Source organism: Caretta caretta, chromosome 1, assembly GCF_965140235.1.
Source record: "Caretta caretta isolate rCarCar2 chromosome 1, rCarCar1.hap1, whole genome shotgun sequence".
NCBI lineage: Eukaryota > Metazoa > Chordata > Testudines > Cheloniidae > Caretta > Caretta caretta.
Window position 1 is genome coordinate 121,703,346 of NC_134206.1, and position 19,640 is coordinate 121,722,985.

The 19,640-nt window shown below is 42.9% G+C and overlaps 1 protein-coding gene across 3 annotated transcripts in view; it reads right to left on the reverse strand.

The window, feature by feature from the left end:
* Positions 1–10,710, reverse strand: part of ATP10A (ATPase phospholipid transporting 10A (putative)) — a 156,148-nt gene extending 145,438 nt beyond the window's left edge. For 2 of the 3 annotated variants that reach the window (XM_075130795.1, XM_048858802.2), the window contains exon 1: positions 10,000–10,709. In XM_075130795.1, the coding sequence (XP_074986896.1) occupies positions 10,000–10,448 (449 nt within the window). In that variant the 5' untranslated portion in view covers positions 10,449–10,709. Of the gene's footprint in view, positions 1–9,999 lie in introns of all 3 variants that reach the window. The other variant, XM_075130796.1, reaches the window with a different exon arrangement.
* Positions 10,711–19,640: the final 8,930 nt, after the last annotated feature.

Here is a 19,640-nt window from a genome sequence, read left to right on the forward strand (position 1 = left end):
GTCTTATTGGATATTGATTGAAATGATGCATCTATTGGAATTATTAAAATCCAGTTCCTGTCTGTCTCAGAGAGAGAAAGAAACCAAACTAATTACTTCAGGCAACTGTCTGTCAGGTCAATGAAAACCTAATGAGAATTTAAGAGGATTTCCATCCTCCATCTACACATTAATGGATCAACCTTTGTGTATGTGGAAGACACGTAACTGTATATGCGAAAGAGACCAAACAACCCGTTGACTCAGGGAAGAGTTATTTTATACAATATTGAATAAAACGTGAACATAGAGTAGGTATTGGGGTTCAGAGAAGAGAGGCCACAATGCTCTCAGGTGTGCAAATATCATTCAGATGCTAAAAATAAAGGATCAAAGGATCCCTTCTCTCCTGGTATGATGTATATGCTCAAGCTTTTATTTCACAGATTTGCAGGACTATAACAAAGAAGAAGGCAGAAGGAAAAAGCTGACAAAGTGAGCAGCCACGACACTGAAATCGTGAAAGGGAGAGGCGAGATCCTGATGAAACACAGCAAACATCTGAGCCCTAACAATAAGGAGTAAATTTGTGACAGTGAGGGTAATTAACCATTGGTAGAGCCCTGCGCAGATACAAAATTTGTATCCACATCCAATTCACAATCCACAAACATGGTCCATGGATATAAAGTGGATACCCACAGATTTACAGGGCTCAAGATATAAAATTTGGATCTGCATCCATCCACGATCCACAAACATGCTCCGCGGATATATCCACGGATATAAAGCAGATATCTGCAGATTTGCAGGTCTCTAACCATTGGAACAATTTACCAAGGCTAATGGTGAATTCTCCATCACAGACAATTTTTAAATCAAGATTGGGTATTTTGCTAAAAGATCTGCTGTAGGAACTATTTGGGGGAAGTTCTCTGGCCTGTGTTAATCATGAAGTCAGACTAGATGATCACAATGGTGTCTAGCTCAGTGGTTTTCAAACTTTTTTCCTGGGGACAGAGTTGAAGAAAATTGTTAATGCCCATGACCCAACGGAGCTCGGTATAAGGGGTTTGGGGTATGTGTGTGGGGGGTCAGGGCTGGGGCAGAGAATTGGGGTGTGAGGTGGGGCCGAGAATTAGGGGTTCAGAGTGTAGGAGGGGGTTCTGGGCTGGGATTTGGGGGTGCGGTGCAGGAGGGGGTTCAGGGCTCTGGGCTGGGGGTGAGGGCTGTGGGGTGGGGCTGAGAATTAGGGGTTCAGGGTGTAGGAGGGGGTTCTGGGCTGGGGGTTGCGGGTTGGGGTGCGGGAGGGGGTCAGGGCTCTGGGGTGGGGCTGGAGATGAGTGGTTTGGGGTGCAGGAAGGGATTCCAGGTTTGGGGGGGCTCAGGGCTGGGGTAGGGGATTGGGGCACAGGGTTGGGACATGGATTTACCTCCGGTGGCTCCGGGTCAGCGGCGCAGCCAGGGTGCAGAGGCAGGCTTCCCACCTGTCCTGAGACCGCAGACCGCACTGCACCTCAGAAGTGGCCAGGAACAGGTCCAGCTTCTAGGCGGAGGCACGCGCAAGTGGCTTCACACAACTCTCACATGTAGGCCCCTCCACCCCCCCAGCTCCCTTTGGCCAGTTTCCAGCCAATGGGAGTGCAGAGATCCATGGCCCCCTTGCCTAGAAGCCGGACCCGCTGCTGGCTGCTTCCAGGGCACAGTGTGGTGTCCGAAAAGGTAGGCACTAGCTTGCCTTAGCTGGGCAGCACCGCCGAGAGGACTTTTAACATCCCGGTCGGTGGTACTGACCAGAGCATGGCGACCCAGTGCCTGACATGCCGTGACCCAGTACAGGGTCTCGACCCACGGTTTTAAAAACACTGGTCTAGATGATCACAATAGAATCTATGAAAACATGTAAGTGAAGACCTTGCACTGTACTATACGTGCAAGATTATCTGTTAGCTGACTTGATTTCATATAATTTACTTTTGATCTAAATTGATTTCTCTTACTTTTTCTAATCATCTTCTGGTTAAACTCCTTTTGCATTAAGGAGATTGCAGCTAAGCACCAACCTCTATCTTTAGGAGCCTAAATAGGTGGCCTGATTTTCAGTGATGCTGAGCACACTTAAATCCCATTGACTTCAATTTAGGAACCTAACTTTAGTCATCCTACTTAGAAAATGTTGGCTTCAGTGTTTTGGGGAAATTCAAGACAGCCCATCCTGAGGAGAGGCAACCAAACACACACAGCGAATATGGGCATGCCTAAGCTGCTCAGGTTCTCAGCCAGAGAACAGAAAAAGGGGGCCAGCAGCACAGATATGGTTATCCTACAGAATGACTAAAGCCTAAGACGTCAGACAAAAGACAAGCTCAAGGGACCAAGGTGGCAGTTTTACAATAGTTAGAAAAAAGGGGTGGGGGATAAAAGCACCAATTATTTTGCAATGTTGTTCACATGCTCAGTGTTAAAATAGTAGCATGGACACGTTACAGCCAAAAAGCACAACTGTCTAGACTTCAAGCATTTAAACTCTTCCTGAAAGTGGGCCATTACTTCTAGGCAACCAGAACATAAAACAAAACAAATGACCTCTGTACTTAGAGCAACTCTCCAACAGAGTCTGAGTTTATGCAATGACTCTTCATGATGCAAAAGCTGGCTGTTGTTCCTGAGAGACCTGCCCATTTGTAGCACCACATTACAGGAAGAAAAATGACAAGGCAGTCATAGAATTTTAATAAAATACTCAAGAGCAACATAACTCTTTCCCATCTCTGGATACTACTATGTAATCCCCTGCCATGCAGGATTTTCTTTATGATTATTCTTAAGGTGGGGGGTGCACTAGGTAAAGATCTGCATCTGCTTTCCTTTAGGTACAGAGGGGGAAAAACAACAACCAGTGAGAGCAGAGGGCATATGGTAGGCTGGCAAGGTCAAGTGGATTAAACAGACATCTAGCAATGATCCACAAGACAGGGTTTATTTTTAGTTGGGTGGCTGGTTGGTTTCTGTGGGCACCATGATGTATTTCTGTGATCCCTGAAACAGTACGATGAACGTTTTTGCAAAGTTATGTCTTCTGTGCATTTTAGAGCTCTTGGTTTGAAAAACAGAATCATGTTATTTATTGAAAGACACAGTTGGAAGAATTCTGTCCCCGCCCCCAACTCTGGCCCCTGTGACAACACTGCCATCCCTCCCCCACAAACCCAGGGAGGAGAATGGTGGGGGCATAATTTATAGTAAACAGGGTGATTCTGAGCTGCTTCACACCGGTCTGTAGCCCTGAGGAGACTGCTGTAAATTGAAGGAGTCTAATTTATGCTGGAGACTGATCCCCAGAGCAGCCCAGATTCAGGAGAGCGCAAAGGTGGCTGACAGGCACCTGGTTCCTATCTCCACTCCCCAGGGGTTGTGCCTCTTGGAAATGCAAAAGGAACTCTGCCGATGTGTTTTAAAATGTCCATGTCACCTTCCTCAAATTGGATTTTGGGTTTGTTTTATTCCATTTCCTTTCTGGCACATATGCAAAGATTTCATTAAAAAATGCTTCTACATTATACTTTTTCTAATTCCCTATTATGAACATTGATTACATCTATCCATGCTCCACATTCAAAAACAGCCCTAACTATAAAAGGACTTGAGATAATAGTACTCTTAGGAATGGGATTCATAACTCTAGTGCCAATTTCAGTGTGGAAAATTGGCTTCATAAGCAATTAAGACAGGTTTTTGGAATTTTTTTTGGGGGGTGATTTAAGCCACCTTAACTTGTCTGTGTGAAAGCCGGAAAAGTTTCCCAATCCTCAAGGATGATAGGTAATGAAAAGAAAGATCCTTTGAAGGACAATAAAGATATCACAGTCAACTTCTATTGCTGGAGATAGGTGGTAAATGAGGGAGGCTTTCTTCACTATTTGGTGTGTGTTTGTGCTCACAAAAAAACTGAGATTACAGTCTTAACTATGCCAGTAATGATGTATCAATGAGAAGCTTCCTGAACAGTGGTCTACAGAGCTCTTTCTGGTAGTCTGCAAAGAGCATGGTCACACGGCGTTGTGTCTCCTTGCTAGACCACAAGGAGGGGGTCTTTCCAAATATTACTTTTCCAAATAAACAACTGCTGTGGAATGTTATTTGATCAACATTGGGAGGGAATGTGGTATATACAATTATGGATGGGCACACAACAATCTCTCTGAAGATGTGCTATACTATGAATCTGAGACCCCCCCCCGTCCCCCATCTTAGTGCTGGAGTATGGTGCAAACCTGGACCATAGTTCTGAGACATTTTAGTTCTCATAGTTCTGCCTTCCAGGGGAGGACTGATACATGGCTCCTGTTTGTTGGGATGTTAGAGCTATCCATGTGCCAGAGGGTGATCTGTGAAGCAAAACCAGGTTTTTGGAGACAGTAAGTCCACCAGTGCATAGTGCCCAAGGAGTGGGACAACAGGGTTAACGATGCAGTCTTCATGAAGGGAGTTGCCAGCAGAAGCCTTTGAAATCAGGGCTAAGTGTACAGTTCCCTTTGAAAACTCAAGAACTCTTAAGCATGGTTGCCACCGAGGAAATAAGTGTCCTACTGCAATTTTTATAAAAGAACCCAGGCAGACATGCCAGCTTGGATTTCTTATCTTACATTTCAGGCATGGTCTAGCCTTAGGCCTACTTTCCTGAGTCTCTGTGCGTTAATGATGATGTGCTGTCCACAGATCAACACAGGAACAGTAGTTTGTTGCCAGGCCTATTCTGCCTCTGAGTGTTTATTGTACTCACCACTTTTTAACTACACCACTACTTTAAAAACCTTGGATAGGTCAATTAAAAGTAGACTTCACCTGGAGCTTGTTTTTAAAAACGAATGTTTGATGGCCCAACTCTCACTTCCACATCCTGGCTGGGGAGACAGGCTGAAGGCATTACTCCAACATCATCAGCAGACCTTGTCGACACTGGGGATTTGCCCCAGTTACGATCATTAGTGGCTTGCCACCAGCGTAGCTGTGCCATTGCAAAATTTCGGAGTGGAAAGGCAAAATAGTTATAAGCCATGATGTGCACTGCAGAAGGTAACTCCTCCAGCCTGCAGCAATGGTGAATTACAGGACTGCACAGCGTGGCTTATAGCAGCTTTGCCTGTTTACAATAGGAGTTACAATGAGGAGCAATATGAGATAGCTGAAATCCACTGTTTGGCCAGGCCTCTGCCTATCAGTTCCCTTGGGTTTCTGAATCCCTGCCTATGGACCAGAAATATGACCTGATACCTTATGAAGTATGCCTAGATCATTTCTATAGGCTCTCATATGCATCATAAGGGGCTAGATATTCATTTTTTTGAATGGGGAAACTGAGGTAGTTGAGGAAATTTACCCAAAATGACACAGCAAGTCAGTGGTAGATCTGGGAACAGAACCCAGCTCTCCTGATTCTTGGCTTGGTTTCCACCAGACCACATGATTGCCCCAAAACACATGTGTGGCAGTGGACATAACAAGTAACTGACGCCATCATGCTTCCCAATTAGTTATTCACAGTCAGCCTGGACAGAACATAGAAAACAGACAAAAAGAGAGTAACATTAAGAGGAATGTTCCCCAGCTGAAAAAGGATATTGACCCCAGGCACACAATCCTACTCCCTTATTCTCTGCAGTCAATTTCTAGTGTAAAGAGCTCCTTGCAGAGGAAACAGACTAATCCTATGCAGTTTCCTTTTGAATCAGATGCAGGAATGCTTTATTTCTGGAAAGGCTTCAGAGAAGCGATTCCAGCCACCACATGGATGTCTTAGGATCCCAAAAGACGTAACTTGCTTTGCCCCTGTTCCTCAGTTTGTGTGTGAAGGTTACCCTGTGTTTCTTCTGTAGGGCTGAAAACATGTTAATTAAGCGAACATATTTTGGAAATTCCATGAAGCAAGTTCCTCATGCTCTCTTTTCTCTTTCTCTTGGGTTTTACTGAAGGAGGATAATCTTGATTTTTCTAAGGCAATAAGCACCTGCAGCTCCCATTACAATCAGTAGGAGCTGAACAGCAGGAGCTCAGCACCACTGGAAAAAACAAACAATCAGGTCAGAAGTTTTGATTTGATAAATCTAAGTTTCCATGTCCACAAAAGAACCAGTATGACCTTCTGATCTGTAAACGGAGAAGCTTACACACTGCAGCAATACTTTTTCTGGACCTGAAAGACATTCGAGTAGGCACTGAAACTGAAGCCTTTCATTTTGAACGTAATACACCCTGAAAAATGTTAACGGACACTGTTTCAGCCACATTGCATGAAGTCACTTCCAAAATATAATTCCACACAGGATGAGTGCCAATGTTATTCATATTAATTTTTTATTTGTACAGCATGTGAATGCATATTGTGCTTTGCAAGAATATACTGCAAACAAGACCTCTGCCTAGAAGAGCTTTTAAGACATGCGCTCCCAGCCCACACTTGGTGTTGCCAAATATTTAAAACCAGCAGCAATGTGTGTATCTTGGAATCATTCTGAGAAAACGTTTCCATGTGCAATCTGCATTTTTTTTCTATTTCTACAGGGTATTGTCAAGCGTGATTTGACTGGTGTCTGAATTCACACTGCAATAATGACTTTATAAGAAGGGATCATCGGAGTTCCCATTGTTGGGGGGAAGTAGGAGGAGAAAGGCATAGCCCCTACCACAACTGTCTCGCATCCTGCTTGTTGGCGTATTATCAGCCCTTCCTATCCTACTCTGTGATGTGCAGATACAGGAAAGGTCTATTTGTATATTTATTACTGAAAGCCTCTTACTGAGGTTACTACTTCTGTCAATATTCTGTTGGGGCCTTATCCTGATTAGCTGGCACTGACAGCAGCAGGCTCTGCCTATCATTAAATTTAAGTTTTGCAATTTATGATCAAATAAGGAATTGATACTGTAGCCATGAGTAGAGCCATGAGTGACATAGACGAACGAGCCTAGGTAATGTAAGAACTGACTTCCATCTTCATCTGAAAAGAAATGTTAAACAATTAGAAAGCAAGAGCCAGTCTGCTCTGCATGGATGTTAAGGGGTCTATGGTACTTACCAAAAAAAGAAATGGTTTTCCCTACAACTCCTGGGAAAAAATCCCTGTCTCTGGCTCTTGAATATTTTGGGAGCTAGTTGTCTGCTGCTGTCTCCCTCAGAGATGGCTCCATTTCGACAGTATGTTACATAGATGCAGTAATCTGTGAAGCCCTTTAGGATCTTTTTGGGAGGACAGATATTACCATACATTTAAACTACTTAGGCCCAATGCCTATGCTAAAATAGGGAGGGTGCAGAGAGCAGCATTAAATTCCACACAACTATCCACCCAGTTAGGAGTAGATCATGCAGCTGAAAACTGCCCCTTCCCAGCACGGCCACTTTCCTTCTCCAGAAGTGTGAAGTCCTGGACTTCTAGGGAAAGAGCCCACTTGGGCTTTGCTCCTGGGTGCAATTCTAACTAAGCAGCATTCAACTTCCATCCCGATTCAGAAATTTTTATTTGAGTAGCTGGACCTACAGTTCTATGCTTTCAAGTTTACTACACCACTGGGAATAGATTGATTCAAAATCAGAAGGGTACCCAAGCTATTCCCCTCTAAACCAATAAAACTGTAACTCTAAATAATATAGTCCACAAAATACTAGGACTCTAACTTTGAGTTTAAACACAACATAAATGCTAAGCATAAACTAGAACAAAGTACAACACATTAAATGCTTAGCTACGAATCTCAACGAGCTTCAATATCAATTTGAAAGTGACAGTGAAAGTACACATTTTCTAATGGTCACTTTTAACCATTTGGTTGCAGTTCAAAAAGAAAAGTTCTGGTGGGGAAAGCCAGCCCAGAATTACTATTAAGGCTTTTGAATGGCTTCTACAACATGTAGTTTTTAAATTTTTAACTTTGGGGTCTAGACTATCTGTTTCTACACTTCCTATTTACTAACTAGAGGATAGATTTTGCAACCCTCACTCACACTGAGTCTTCCCTTCCTCCAGAAGTGGCCTTACTGAAGAAAGTGGAACTGCTCAGAATAAGGTACAGGAAAGTAACTGAAATACTTTCCTTATGGATTGTATTTTCTAAATGGACAACCTACCTAATTCTCAATTAGTGAGGGACAATCTCCACTCATTCTTATATTTTGCTTTCCACAACCAAATCTCTGTACAACTTTTCATGAGTGATGTACCCGAGTATTCGGATTCTAATATCTAAACTGTATTGTTAAATCTATTCACCTAAATTTGTGTTATTGCTGATTATGTACTCTATGTGTCATATGACTTTAAAAACAAACTTTGTATTTGTGGATAATCTAAGCACTATACCCAGATGTACAGACACGCTTTTCCCAACCTATGTGTTATATAATTTTTTAACATTAGCTTTAATAAAAATTTTAAATCTGTTCCACATGAGTTGGGGTGTCAGAATTTGGTCCTAAATAAGTGTTACTTGTTTGCATGGGCTCTGCATAGGTTTAGTTAGTACAGTTTTAGCCAACTGAAATAAAACCCTTTTACTATCTTTCCCACAGAAACATAACTATAGGAGGGGAAAAAAACAGGTTGAGATTTCTTGATGTGATATGAGACTGGGAAATGAAAGAGAGAATTTGATGAAGACTAAAAATAAAGCCTACTGCAAGTATTTCTGACTTGCTCTGTTCTGACTTGTAATGAGAGAGTTGCTGCTGTCTGCTGGAATGCCTATCTCAGTCAGGACCCTTCACCCCCAGGAAGAGACAACAAACTTCTTAACATGTGTTTCACATTCCTGCCTGACTTTACTGCCTGTACTGTAATAGCAGCAGAAGGATCAGCAAAACCAGCTCTCTTGGAAACTGGTGCATAAGACCACCCTCCCGCCCCCCCCCGGCCCCCGGCTTCCCAAAAAATCTCAGCCTCAGCTACGATTGTGTAAATAACCAATGATGCCTTTAAAAAGGAACTGCTATAGATCTCTAAGGGCTAGATCCTCAGTTGGTGTAAATCAGTGTAGCTCTGATCATATGTAAAAATTCATTTCAAAGAGAGAAGAAACAAATGGACGAAAACTCCTCTTTCAGCACCAGGAGGTAGAAAATTCACAGTGCACGATGACGCTGGAGAAAATAAATGACTGGCTTTTGAAAAGCAAATATTGAATGATGCCCCCACCTCACATTCTTTAGAAAACCAAACACAGCAGAACCCCACTATTTCACACTTCACTAACCCATACCCCCCATAATTCAAACAGAGAGACCTGAGGCCTCTACCCTCTGCTCAGCAAAAATTAAATAGCACATTACTTGAGTGTGGTTTCATGTGACTAAAACTAAATCCCTGTTAGCAAGTATACTGCCGTAGAATTGGCCGCTTACACAATGAAGTATTCTCACAAATGCTTACAAATCAAATAATACTCGTCTAGTAAGTGAATGAAGTTCATTTTGTGATGCTGCACAAGCCTTTTTTTTTTTTTAAACTTTGCTTACTCACTGACTCTCACAAGTCTGTAATTCACAGTGGGATTACAGTTTATCTCAAATGCTTTGGGAACCTCAAAACTTCTGGCTAAGAGGACAGCAAACTGGGGTTCATGGGATAAATGCCTAAAATGTGGATAACAGAGTGCTTTCATTAAGCTGAGTTTAGTGATGTAAATGGAAACACTTCAGAGCAGGTCACCTGCTCACTCCCCAACTCTCATTATATTATCATAGCACCTAGGAGCCCTAATTATGGGCTGGGAGGGACGCCATTGTGCTAGGCTCTGTACAAATACGGTCAAAATTACAGTCCCTCTAGATCCTCTCCCACATTTCATAGTAGCAAGCAAATGGGGTCAGAGACAAACCCGTTTGGTTATATCAACCCCTCAACATGCCCCCGCCCTTCTTATGCACCCCCATCCCAGATTTCCATTGACACCAGCTGCCATTATGCTACCCCCATGTCTCTGCCAGTCTTCCACCCTCCTCCCCATGCACACAGCATGCTCCCTCACCTGCAGTAGACCAGACACTCCATGTGGTTAATCTCATTGTCAGAGCGGTAGCGGCTGTAATCCTCCCACAGATCCTTGATGGCAGTGACAGCCAGGATGAAGAGCACAGGGGCCAAGGCCAGCTCGGGCTGGAAAGCGTTCACCGACGGCACGAAGTTGAGCAGTGCGATGAAGACAAAGTAGACATTGGCCAGGCGGTGAAACTGCTCAAAGAGGTTCTTGGGCAGGAACGACAGAGCTGTGTACTTGGTGGTCTTGAGGCGATTGTTGGCCAGGGGGATCCTTTGGGGCTTCTCTGTCTCAGGCCCAGGTAGCAGCAGGTTAGAGCGCACAGTCCGTGTCTTGCTCTCCTTCTTCTTCCTCTTTCTTCGCCTCCTCTTCTTCCTCTCCTTCTCCTCTTTCTTCGGCACCTGGGGCGCATCCCTGATGCCTTCAGTGTCCTGTGCCATCTCTCCTGTTCTCCTTCCCAAACACACCAAACACACAGGACAGACCTGAGCACTTCTGCAATGGGGGCACTTGGCAGAGCCTGGGAGAGAAAGGACTGGCTGCCCCTCCCTGCTCTGCACTAAGTTATCATCCTCAGAGCCTACTCACTCTTCACTTTCCTTTTCCCAAAAGGGGAGGAGGTTTCCTTCAACTCTCTCACTGTTTTGTTTGGCCTCTGGCTCTCTTCCTCCTCCTCCTTCTTCTGTGTTTGGGAGGAGAGAGCTCTTTTTTTCTCCAATTCTCTCACCCTCCCTGGCTCAGTCTCCTCTCCTCCTTGCTAAGGCTAAGCTCACTTGTGCTCCAGGGGCAAGGGAGGGTGGATTGAATGACTGTCCCGTTGTCTGTCTCTCCAGGAGAGGAGACATACAAAGTAACCCTTGTCCTGTACATCATTTTAACCACACCACTCGTTTCTGCTACAAAAGGGGGGCTCGCAGAGACGGCAGCAGTTAGTAGTGGAAACATGAGAGAATCACATACACACACAAGACCGGGGTTGCGGGAAGAGACTGAAGGATTTTTTAAGAGCGAGAGAAGCGGGAGGGAGGGAGACAGAAAATCAGCCACACTGGGAACTTTAAAAAGAGGGGAACTTTTGACTCCACAAAGTTAGTGTGAGTCAGTGCCTGGAGTGTGTTAAACGCCTGGTCTTTGGCATTGCTGGAAGCTGCTTTTTCATTCCATCCTCTCAGTCTTTATTTACACAATCAACCAAAGGCAGGCACCTCTCTCCCCCCCCCACCCCCCACACACACACTGGATGGAAACCACAGGTTACACTTTATGTTCTGCCTTTGACTTTCCATTACATATAAGGAGTGGGAGGGTTTGGTTTGGTTTGGTTCTCTCCCTCTCCCCCCCACCCCATTTGATATTTGCAGTTCTGTACTGCTTTCCATCCAAGGGGATCTCAAGAGTGCTATACAAATCTGCACTTAACCTTGTCAACTTAGACTTTATAAATTGATTCATTTGAAAATACTCCTGTTCGGTAGAGCACTCTTTAAATAGTATGCCATTATTTATTTTTACACACACATTTACATTTAACACAGGCAAAACATATTTTCCCCTAACTTTGTTCTCAAAAACAGCTGAATCATTTTTGCTCCAAAAATAATTGAGCCTAAGGCAGAGACACCTGACACGGAAAAATTCAGTTTCAATAGTTAAAGTTCAGCAGCTGAAAATAGGGTCTTGTAGTGGACCGGGTTGGCAACCTCAACTAGAATGACTACCAGCAGCACCTAGAATATATTATTTAATTTCACAAGGATTTTTCAATTCCTCCCCTGGGAAGGGAGAGTTGGTAGGGCACTCTACACTGATCTGGTCTCCACTTTTTAAACCGGGAAATGTTAAAAACTCAAACTTCAGGGAAAGACAACCAGAGTGATACAGGAACTTGAAACTGAAGAAAAACTTAATTTAAGCGCATGTATTTAGCTCAAAGACATGAGACTCAAGGGCAACATTAACTATGAAAATATCTAAAGAGAAATAATATTTGAGGAGTAAAGACTATTCACATCAAAAGCGCAATAAACACATGACTTTGCAACTGTCAAGTATAGCACCCCACATCTAAAGATCTCAAAAGCACAAAGCTGCTCAGGCTTCTCTTCCTACTCTTTGCACATATGACTGATTGCCTGTCTTTTGACTTTCAGACTGAACTGAAAGAAGTCAGAAATGTACAGATGGGGAAACTGAGGTGTAAAGAAGCTAAAAGGTGTCCCCAAGATTGCACAAAAAGATCACTGCAGACCCAGGAATAAAGTCCACTTTAGATCGATTCCCATACCTATGCCTTAAATTACAATAATATCCTTCCTCTCATCCCCTCTGTATCTTCATTTTCTCCATTTGGGAAGTGGTAATAATCACACAAATGTCTTGGATGGCTGTTTTTTGGATGATGCGTATGAAACATGTCCAAGATATAAAGCACTATACAAGTGCTAATTAATGCAGGTCTCTTCAGAACAAAGCTCAATAGTGGCATAGCATACCTTACAAAATTACAGTATGAACTCTGCTTTGTGTGAGTGTGGAGATGGGCGCATCTGTGCTAACCCAAGTAAAAGCAGACGTTCAGATTCATAAACTTGCTGTAAATCTAAATTTCTAAGAATGGGTTTTGCACAACATTTTGATGGGAATACTTTCTTTAAAAATGAGGTTACGAAATATACCAGCTAAACAGTGCCTTTCCTGTGTTGCCAACTCTTGTTGTTTTACCATGAGTCTAGCAGTATTTGGTGTTTTCCAGAAAGCCCCAGATCCTGGAATCCTGTGATGTGGGGGGGGGACCTCAGCTTTCATTTTTGTGTTAACATTACTTTTCTAGCCTCTGCATGGTTGCAGAGAAAAGCTTGAAAATGTGACCCCCTACAAGTTCAAAACCAAGAAGACACATAGAAAAACTCCAGAAGTTATTATTTTTAAAGATCTCATGATTTTTAAGCCAGTCTCATAATTTTTGGACACTTGGGATTAGCAATATACTTGTATTTGGCATGAATTTGAGAGTCTCAGTATTGGATATGAAAAAAATCGTGTGCTTCTTTTGAGTGCGACACAGGTGCTGAACTGGGGGAGGAAGGGGGAACAGTGGTACTTTTCCAAACTCCAGCCACATGAGATATCAAAATGAGAATCAGCTTCCAAGAGGTTGGGCAGATGTTCATAGTACTTCCTGGACTTGGCTCACCACCCATAAGGTTCAAAGAGCTGATGGGCTCTGCTTGGCTCATCAAGCCTGTCTCCCCCTTGTTGAGGCTCAGATACCATCCTGGTTTTCAGCTCTCCCTGGGCAGGACTTGGGTGCTCCTTTCGCTTGTTGAGTCCAAGGGTCAGATTAAGGGGGAAAGCATAAGTGGCTGCAGTTACTGAAGCATCATTCATTTGTGGTGCCGAAGCACGATGTCAAAGTAGACTGTGCAGATCCTCCTGATATGACCACACTTCTCCTTTCGTCTATGCTTTGATCAGTGAAATAGTTAACCATGTTGACATGAAATCATCATCCTTACGCTTCTGAGTTAACACTTCACTGAGAAGAATGAGCTTTTGTTTCAGACTCTGCGGACATCACCACTTCATTGATACTATTTATACATTTTTCTTCACAACCATAAAGGCCAGAGAGTTAGGGCCAGATTTTCAAAAGGACTGAGCCCTCACAACTGGGGCCAGATTTTCAAAAGAGCTCAGCACATTAGCTACAGAGTTCCTCAGAAAAATCTAGTCAGTGTCACAATGGGAGCTGCTGGGTGCAAAGCATTTCTGAAAAACCTGGGATGAATGAAATCCTGGACCCATAGAAGTCAATAGCAAAACTCATATTAACTTCAAAAGGGTCAGGATTTCACTCCGGTGCCTAAATGAGAGTGGAGCTTTTCTGAAAATCTGGATCCAATTGTGGGTGCTGAGAATTGACAAATCTACCCTTGAGCTCTTTAGAAAAATTGGGCCTCACCTTTTTATTTTTGTTTAATGTGAGCTGACATCCTGAAGCACATAGAAACCGCAAAAATAAGATGTACTGACTTGCTGAGCTGCTGCTAGCCAGGTCAGTCTGAGCCTTGGTGCCATACATCAATCTTTCCTCCAGGCTTTGTATTGTGTGTGTTTGGTGAAGAGTGACAAAAAGTAAGTTCTGTACTAGGTATGGAATGGAACCAAGAACTGCCTTTCCATCACAAAGTTGAACACAAGCCGAGAAAAATCAAAGGCTGACACCATCCGTAACCCACGCCTCTAGGGAAAACTAGAGTATGGCAGTTAAGGATGGAGAGCCTGATTGTGAGAGGAGTTGAGAACCTTCATCACCCAAAGACATTGGATACACTTTTCAGGAGCAGCATTGCTAACCTCAAGCATTCAAAAATTATGAGCCATGCCCCGCAAATCATGAGACTGCCTAAAACATCATGAGGGTTTTTTTTAAAAATTGGCGTCTTTTTATTGGCTTTCTGGTTTCGAGCCTTTAGGGTTCTTGTTATGAGCTTTTCTCCACAAACACGAGGGTTAGAAACTTACTTCTATTTAAAAGAAATATAGAAATCAAAAAGAAAAAAGAAAGCTGAACGTCTCATGTAATCGCATGACTCCAAGAGCTGGAGATTGATAAAAAAAAACACACACCAAAATCATGAGACTCAATCTGAGCACTGTAAAATGGTTACAGATTTTGAATGACTTAATTTAAGACTGTTTTAGTGTCTTTTGTCAAGCACCCACAAAATCAGTGGCCAGTTTTGAACAGCTCATCCTTAAATAAATGAAGAGGGTGATCAGCATCCCACAGGATTGGATTTTTAAATCTCTCATTGAGAGCTCACTGATTTTACCCCTCTGTATTGCTGCTGTGTTGCCACTCTTACTCCTGCTCTCACACAGATGAGAGTTTAACTTGGCTGTTTCCTTTGAAGATTTTTCAACTGTTAACAATACATCCTCTCACTCAGTCATATGAGATATCCCCAAGTGTCAAAAATCATGGATATTTATTTAAATAACCATGCTGATATAAACAAGAGTTCAGCCTTATTTTAAGGTGTCATTGTTGGTGACACAACAGCTAAGCTTGCATTGCAATATTGCCAGCCACAAGAGTTAAAAAACCATGAATCAGTCCCCTCCCCCAAACCATGTAATTGGCCTAAAAATCATGCAAAGTTTTAAAAAGAATAAATACTGGGGCCATGTGCCTATGCTATGGGCACTACAGGGAGTCAGCTACAACGCTGCAGGTGTAGCGCGAAGTGCAAACCTTTGCTACTGCAAAAGAAAGGGGTTTTCCTGTCACTGTTAGTAATCCACTCTCAGAGCAGCAGCAGCTAAGTTGATGGAAGAATTCTTCCATTGGCCTAGCTGCGTCTATACCAGGGGGGTTGTGTTGGCATAGCTTTCACATGCTTGGGTGCCATAGCTACGTTGACTTAACTTTTAAGTGTAGACGAGGGGTTTTGTTCTATCATCTGTTTTTTTAACCACCTGCCCACCTTGTGCATGTGTGTGTGTGTGGTATGACAACTACAGGTTGAAAATATATATAAAGTACGCACACAAAAATGCAGGCCCCCGGCTCCCCTGTGTACTGCTCCCTCACTCCCCTCCCTGCTATTGTCCAGAGGGCTTTGCATTTCCCTCTGCTCCTTTTCCCTGACTGCCCTGACTCTCCTCTCTCACACTGTCCAGAGTCCTCCTTGAACTCCCCCCCCCCGCACACACACTGCCCGGACCCTCCCTTGTTGTGGGAGCAGGTTTATATTCTGATTTCTCAAGAGCTAGCACACCGCATGGCTGAACAAAGAAGGGGTTTATAAACATAAGTTACCCACACATGCAGAGTGAATGAATGACTTAGATGGTCAGTTTCATGGAGTCATCACATCACAAGGTGGTTCTTAAGGAGGGACATGCCATTGTTCAATTTTGTCATTGATCTTAAATAAAATTTCAGCTGAAGCAATTTCTAGGTCAACATACTAGTTTTTTGGAAGTGGGACACAAGATCTTTCTCAGTGCCGCCAGCTGGTTAGGGACGTGGGAACCCAGATTCAAGTCCCTACTCCAAACCAGAGAACCCAGGTCGCCCACACCCCAGCTGCCTGTCCTACCCAAAGAGCTAATGAGTATTCAGGGCTGGGTCGCCCTTTGTTTCTGAGCATTTCAAAGGTTTTGTTTTTGTTTTGATGTGGAATGTAAACAAATGTCAAAACCTCAATATGTTTTCACAAAATGGAATTATGGTTTTCTAGCCAGCTCGACGGGGGAAAGGGCCAACACAGCCTCATTCCCTCTCCACTCTGCAGAACTAATGTTCTGAGATGAAGGGCTGAGGGAAGGGGGAAGAAAGAAGTGAAAGCTGTGTTCTCTGTTCATCTTTCGCCTCCTCCAGAGCAGTGGGAATTTTTTCCATTCCTTAGTTTCAAACTCTCACTGAAGGGAAATTCTGACCTGGCCCCCGAGCTGGATGCCATGTTTAAAGAGAAAAAGAGAGGCCAGTTAAGTTCTCTATTAAATAAGAGAGAGAAATGTCTTGTTGGATGGAGGGGTTATATTAGAACAGGGGTTCTCAAACAGGGGGTCGTGAGGTTATTATGTGGGCGCCGTGAGCTGTCAGCCTCCACCCCAAACCCCGCTTGGCCTCCAGCATTTATAATAGTGTTTAATATAAAAAATTGTGTTTTTAACTTATAAGGGGGTTACACGGTCGCAGGCAACTTTGCAACGAAAGATAAGTACTATACTTATTTGACAAATGTACCAAAATTAACTGAGTTTCCTAAAGACACATAGTGAGCTGGTGACTGAGTCAGGAATAGAGGCCTTCTAACATCTAGTCCTCTGCTCTAATCATTAGATAATAATGACTCAGAACTATGGCATGCTTTCAAAGCATCTCAGAGAGCTTTACCAGGGAACTAACTTACCCATTACTTTAGTCCAGCAGCTGTTTAACAGCTCACAGGGACACTACAGAACAATTTAGAACAAGAAACGAAGGCTAAGGTCACATGTAATTAAACTGCAAGAAGAGTCTAAGGAGGCAGAATCTAGATATTCAAATTGGAATTAGGTAGGACACAGGGATTAACATCCCTATTTCAACATTGCCAACTATCACGATTTTATGATGAGTCTCATAATACTTGGTGTTTTTCTTAAAGCCTCTGCTTCTGGAGTCATATGATTACTTGAAAAAACGACGAGGAGAATTTCGCCCTCATGGTTGCAAAGAAAAGCTTCAAAACTCAAACCCTAAAGGCTCAGAGAGCAGAAAGCAAATAAAAAGATACAAAAGCTATTTTTTTTAAAAAAATTGTGATTTTTAAGCCAATTGTGTGATTTTGGGAGGTCTGACTCAATTTTCAAACAGGTTGGGCTGGAAATACTGCTACTCTTACAAAGCATGCATCAGTGCCTCAGAAATCGGAGCGACCGCTCTCAAGATCCCTTTTTGCTGTACGTGTCTCATTCCCAACAAAGAACTGACTTTTGCTGATTAAAATGTCCTTTGCAAATAATTTATCTGAGGAGTGTAGCCCTTTCTTTGTCTGAGAGTTAGGGAAGAACTGTTTGTTTCTTTTAACTGTTTGCTCATTATCCAAAAATTGTGTGACAAAAAATTTGTGCAAACAAATTTTAGTCTGTGCATTGTTTGCTAACTAGTCACTGTGATCTAGATTCTGACTTGGGTTGCGTGACCACATAGGAGCACAGAAGGAAGTAAGACCAACACCCCTTGTATCGCAGTGGAGGCTACTGAGTTCTTGGGTCTGGTTAGGCAATAGTAAGCAGCTGCTGTATGTTTAATGCTTCTTACCCTCCTGGAGCAGCTAGTGCAACACAACTTGCACAGGGCGTGTGTCAAGGTTCCTCCCCCACTCTGAACTCTGTGGGGACCTGCATGAAAAACCTCCTAAGCTTATCCTTACCAGCTTAGGTCAAAACTTCCCCAAGGTACAAAATATTCCACCCTTTGTCTTTGGATTGGCCGCTACCACCACCAAACTAATACTGGTTACTGAGGAAGAGCTGTTTGGATGCATCTTTCCCCCCAAAATACTTCCCAAAACCTTGCACCCCACTTCCTGGACAAGGTTTGGTAAAAAGCCTCACCGATTTGCCTAGGTGACTACAGACCCAGACCCTTGGATCTTAAGAACAACGAACAATCCTCCCAACACTTGCACCCCCCCCCCCCTTTCCTGGGAAATGTTGGATAAAAAGCCTCACCAATTTGCATAGGTGACCACAGACCCAAACCCTTGGATCTGAGAACAATGAAAAAGCATTCAGTTTTCTTACAAGAAGACTTTTAATAAAAATAGAAGTAAATAGAAATAAAGAAATCCCCCCTGTAAAATCAGGATGGTAGATACCTTACAGGGTAATTAGATTAAAAAACATAGAGAACCCCTCTAGGCAAAACCTTAAGTTACAAAAAAGATACACAGACAGAAATAGTTATTCTATTCAGCACAGTTCTTTTTTCAGCCATTTAAAGAAATCATAATCTAACACATACCTAACTAGATTACTTACTAAAAGTTCTAAGACTCCATTCCTGGTCTATCCCCAGCAAAGACAGAATATAGACAGACATACAGACCCTTTATTTCTCTCCCTCCTCCCAGCTTTTGAAAGTATCTTGTCTCCTCATTGGTCATTTTGGTCAGGTGCCAGCGAGGTTACCTTTAGCTTCTTAACCCTTTACAGGTGAGAGGAGCTTTCCCCTGGCCAGGAGGGATTTCAAAGGGGTTTACCCTTCCCTTTATATTTATGACAGGGTGTCTCAAGTTGTAGCTGGTATAGGCCAGCAGCAACGAGTTCACACAAATGCGGAGTAGTAAATTGAGAGTAACAGAAGAAAAAAGTTATCTTGGATACTAGAAAAAAAATTAAAATAATACAGGAAAAAATGTAATAGCAAGAACAGTCAGGAGGGGCCTCCTGACTGCGGAGAAGTGGCCTGTAATGGTTGTACCCTGATCATCTAAAACATCAGTGGATTCACCCATGGATCCAATCCAATTGCCGGTCAGTTGCTAGTCCTTTTTAAAACAGCTGAGTATAGCTAGTCACAAGACCTCATACACAGAATATAGTGTTGCTATATTGTAAGAGCACTTATTATCTGTCTTTACCTTATATGCCATTGACTTTTGATCAGTTCGGCACTGAATGAAATTCACAAAATGGAGAGAGTGAATCAAGCAAGGTTTTCCTAATGTGCCAAAATGGGGCTTGATTCAGCTCGCGTTGAAGTCAATGGTAAAATTCTCATGAATGTAAGTGGGAGCAGAATGAGGCCTATAATTATTTAATGTTTTAAAGGCCCCTGTAAAGATACAAAATGCTATTATTATTATTATTCCTGGCTGAGTAGCAAGCAATAGAAGGTGAAGTGTATATGGCAAGTGAAGGAACATTTCCTAGAATGTACAACATGTCATGGAACCAAAGATTACTTAGGTTGAAAGTCCTAGAAGATGAGCACTCAGACAGTATGCTTACCAACATGATAGATAATAGAAACCATTTACTCATGCTGAATATGGAGCTTTCTAATGTTTAGTTAATTAGCTTTTGTTGGCTTTGAAAGAATAGAAAATAAAATATCAACATTCTTCTATTCC